Raw genomic sequence first — 3307 nt, 5'->3', positions numbered from 1 at the left:
CCTAGATCAGTTGCGTCACAAAGTGAACTTTAGGTTCGTTTCGTTCCTAGATTATGTGGTTCGCTTCGATCTAGATATGTTAGTTCGTTGATATCCTTCAAGATTGCCTTGTTTCCAAGATTCTAAGTTAGCTTTGTTTGGACTATGTGGCTCGAAAGAGCATTGGCTTTACAATCTGGATGCTTTCACGTTTCAACATGACTCATGGTCGTTGATGCTCATTGTTCAAAATGATGTTTCGTGATTGAAATTGTTTCCGCGATGGCGTTCAGATTCATTCGTTATTCTCAAAATCTGGGTCTGATGCTCGTTAATTCACAAACCACATTTGTTTTGTAATTAGTCTTTGATCTTGTACATGGGTTCACTCGATTGTGCAAGTGGTGTGTGGTTGTTTGTTCGGATTGAGATTTGTGGCTTATTACCCCTTAGGGTTGTTATCCCATACTCTTTTGTAGTTTTTTTCTTTTATGTTAATCTACTCAGGGTGTCACATATTCATTTGCACCTAATTTGCTTAAAAAAACAACGGTCAAAGTTATTATATGGAAATAATATATATGGTCAAACTCTATCACTTATTTTGAAACAAATTGAGTAACTTATAATTTGAGATGATGGAGTATCATATAGAAGCATGATTTTTTTTTGGTCAAGTATCTTAGTGGCTAGAAATTCACCCTTAAGATGAATAAGTGGAAATTTAAAAGTTTGAACCAAAACTCTCATATATACAATTTGATGTGTCTACCATCCAAGTTATGCTCAAGAAGACGGATTAATTGTGTTATTAGTCGGAAAGAAAAACCGACCAATAACTTATTGATTCTTATTTGTCCCGCTAATCAAGCTATTTATTTATACCTAAGCAACAACCCTCCATGTGCATGGCCCTTCATAAGATTAACATAAAAGACAAATGCCCATATTTTCTTCCATGTGTTCATTCAAACCTGATTGGTTATGCTTGTTCCCTTAAGTCTAACCTTTTTGTAACACAAGGTCGGCTTGTATTTTATTCATGCCTTCTAATTTGTCATTTTCGTATTTCATATACTTTCTAGTATTATATAAGTGCCTAGCCACATTATCTTCTAATACTAGTTCCTAAACTTATAGGTTTTATTGTGAGAGAAAACATAAAGGTTTTATTGTGAGAGAAAGAAAAAGAAAATAAGATGATGAAGTTGAGGTCAAAGAGGTTTTGTAGAAGCATATCTAAACTTGGCTTTGGAAACAAAGTAGTAGCATCTCCAATTGAGAAGGATTGTAGTGAAAATAGTGAAATCGAATGGGAACTTAGGCCTGGTGGCATGCTTGTACAAAAAAGAGAGAGTAACAAAAGTGTTGGAGAGATGATCACAATTAGAGTTTCAACTATGTCAAAGTGGCATGACATTTCTATTGAAGCAACTTCAACTTTTGGTAAGTCTAATCCAACCTTTCATTTGTATTGATTGCCTTTTGTTTTGGGTTTAAATTAATTTTTTTTAATTGAACAATTATATTTAGGTAAATATAAGAAAAAAAAAGTTTTACTTTTTGTACATTAACATAAAATATGGTTAAAGTGAGTTATTACCAAAATTTGTTGGCATGTAGTTGAACTCACATTTAACGAGCTTTAGTTAAGATCAAATTGTTCAGAAAACTCCAGTTTTGCTACCGTACGGCGGAACTTTGAATTATTTACTCTCCATTTTTAAGAGTTAGAGGGTTGAAAAAATTCTGCATGGATAATAACTTTTGTTCACAAACCATATTTATATTTATATTTTTGAAACATTTCAATTAGTTATTGATGAACCAAAAAAGTCTTGCATTATTATATTATCAACTATAAAAATTACTTTGAGGTGTTTATTTATCAATTTTTATGAATGAATTTCAGGAGAATTGAAAATGGTTTTGTCATTGGTAACAAGTTTAGAGCCAAGAGAGCAGAGGCTTCTCTACAAAGGTAAAGAGAGGGATGACAATGAATTTCTTCACATGATTGGTGTTAGGGACAAAGACAAGGTTTTGCTTCTAGAAGATCCAGCTATCAAGGAAATGAAGCTACTTGGTTTGGCAAGAGGACAACATATTAGAAATCCTTGTCCTACAATTTGTGTATAATATGAATCGTTTGATCTTGATCGAACAATCGCTAATATCCCAAATGTGTGAATGCTAGATCTGATTGCAGGAAATCCAAATTCACGATACACTCGAAGCTAATTTCTCAAACTCAATGATTAGTACTAACCAGAAAATAACAAAAGTGAAACTAAGTTTAATGTAATAAAATTATGTGTATTTCTTCACTTTTGTTAATTTCATTTAGAATAAAGCAAGCAACTTAATTATTATTATCTAGTAGTTGGATCTTTGTTTAATTTGATTTAAAAATGTGTAAGCTGGTGCAACACCATGTTATGTTGGAGTTTGCTAGTATATTACTCCCTCCGTCCCATATTACTTGACCTATTTAGAATATTTGCACTATTCATATACCATGCTTTGACTCTATTTTTCAACTAATATATAAAAACAAAATATAGCATATAAGATGTTGTTAGATTCGTCTCGATTAATATTTTCAAAATATCAAATTTTCGTAATTTTTTCTACTAGATTATTAAAGAAATTTAAGTTTAAAATTGTGCATTGGCATACGTGACAGAGTCAACCAGGTCAAGTAATATGGGACGGAGGGAGTAATATAGAAGTGTTGATTCCTTTTTTATTGCACAATTTTTTATTTTATTTTTCAATGATGACAGTTGTGCTTATTCAATTATTATTATATAATTCCATGCGTGCACACCAATGATTAAAAGGGGCAGAATATGTTTCAAAATTTATTTTCCTCTTTTTATAAGATCATTTCAAAAGCTTCAATTGGGTACCAATAAAATAGTTAAATAGTAGTAGTACGCATGCAGCTCTTACTTGGAAGCAACTTTAATGCAATTCAAGAGAATATTTTTCAGTCATTGATGGACTCAGTATTTGGATGCTGGATCAAATCGTTAAGAGTAATGATATTTTGACATCCATTAGATGATAACTTTGTTGACAACCTTGTTTTTCTCACTTCTTATTGGTCAAAAACAATGGAGAGAGAAAAAGGAAGAGAGAAGATAACAACATCATGTGAGTATGAGAGAGAAAGTTGTCAAAAAGTTGTCAAAAAGTGGTTGTCAAAATATCATTTCTCAATCGTTAAAGACCATATACAAAACAAAGTTTTGTCTTTATAAGACCCTCTATAAATTTTTAAATATATTTATTACTTTTTTTTTCAAATATATCTCTTATTAAT

The 3307-nt window shown here is 31.4% G+C and overlaps 1 protein-coding gene across 1 annotated transcript; it reads left to right on the top strand.

The window, feature by feature from the left end:
* The first annotated feature begins 1054 nt into the window (after positions 1-1054).
* Positions 1055-2451, top strand: LOC146913226 (BAG family molecular chaperone regulator 2-like). Its single transcript, XM_085716459.1, has 2 exons — positions 1055-1425; positions 1892-2451. The coding sequence occupies exons 1-2, from the start codon at positions 1179-1181 to the stop codon at positions 2116-2118; spliced, it is 474 nt and encodes a 157-aa protein (XP_085572585.1). The 5' UTR covers positions 1055-1178; the 3' UTR covers positions 2119-2451.
* The last annotated feature ends 856 nt before the right edge of the window (positions 2452-3307 follow it).

Source organism: Medicago sativa, chromosome 6 (genome assembly GCF_051527215.1).
Source record: "Medicago sativa cultivar Bolivia chromosome 6, Bolivia_mono, whole genome shotgun sequence".
NCBI classification, from domain to species: domain Eukaryota; kingdom Viridiplantae; phylum Streptophyta; class Magnoliopsida; order Fabales; family Fabaceae; genus Medicago; species Medicago sativa.
This window is presented reverse-complemented; position numbering and strand designations above follow the sequence as displayed.

Coding starts and splice junctions, on each gene's coding strand:
- LOC146913226 (XM_085716459.1), top strand. CDS start 1,179: ATGATGAAGTTGAGGTCAAAGAGGTTTTGTAGAAGCATATCTAAACTT. Junction 1,426..1,891: donor TGAAGCAACTTCAACTTTTG/GTAAGTCTAATC, acceptor AATGAATTTCAG/GAGAATTGAAAATGGTTTTG.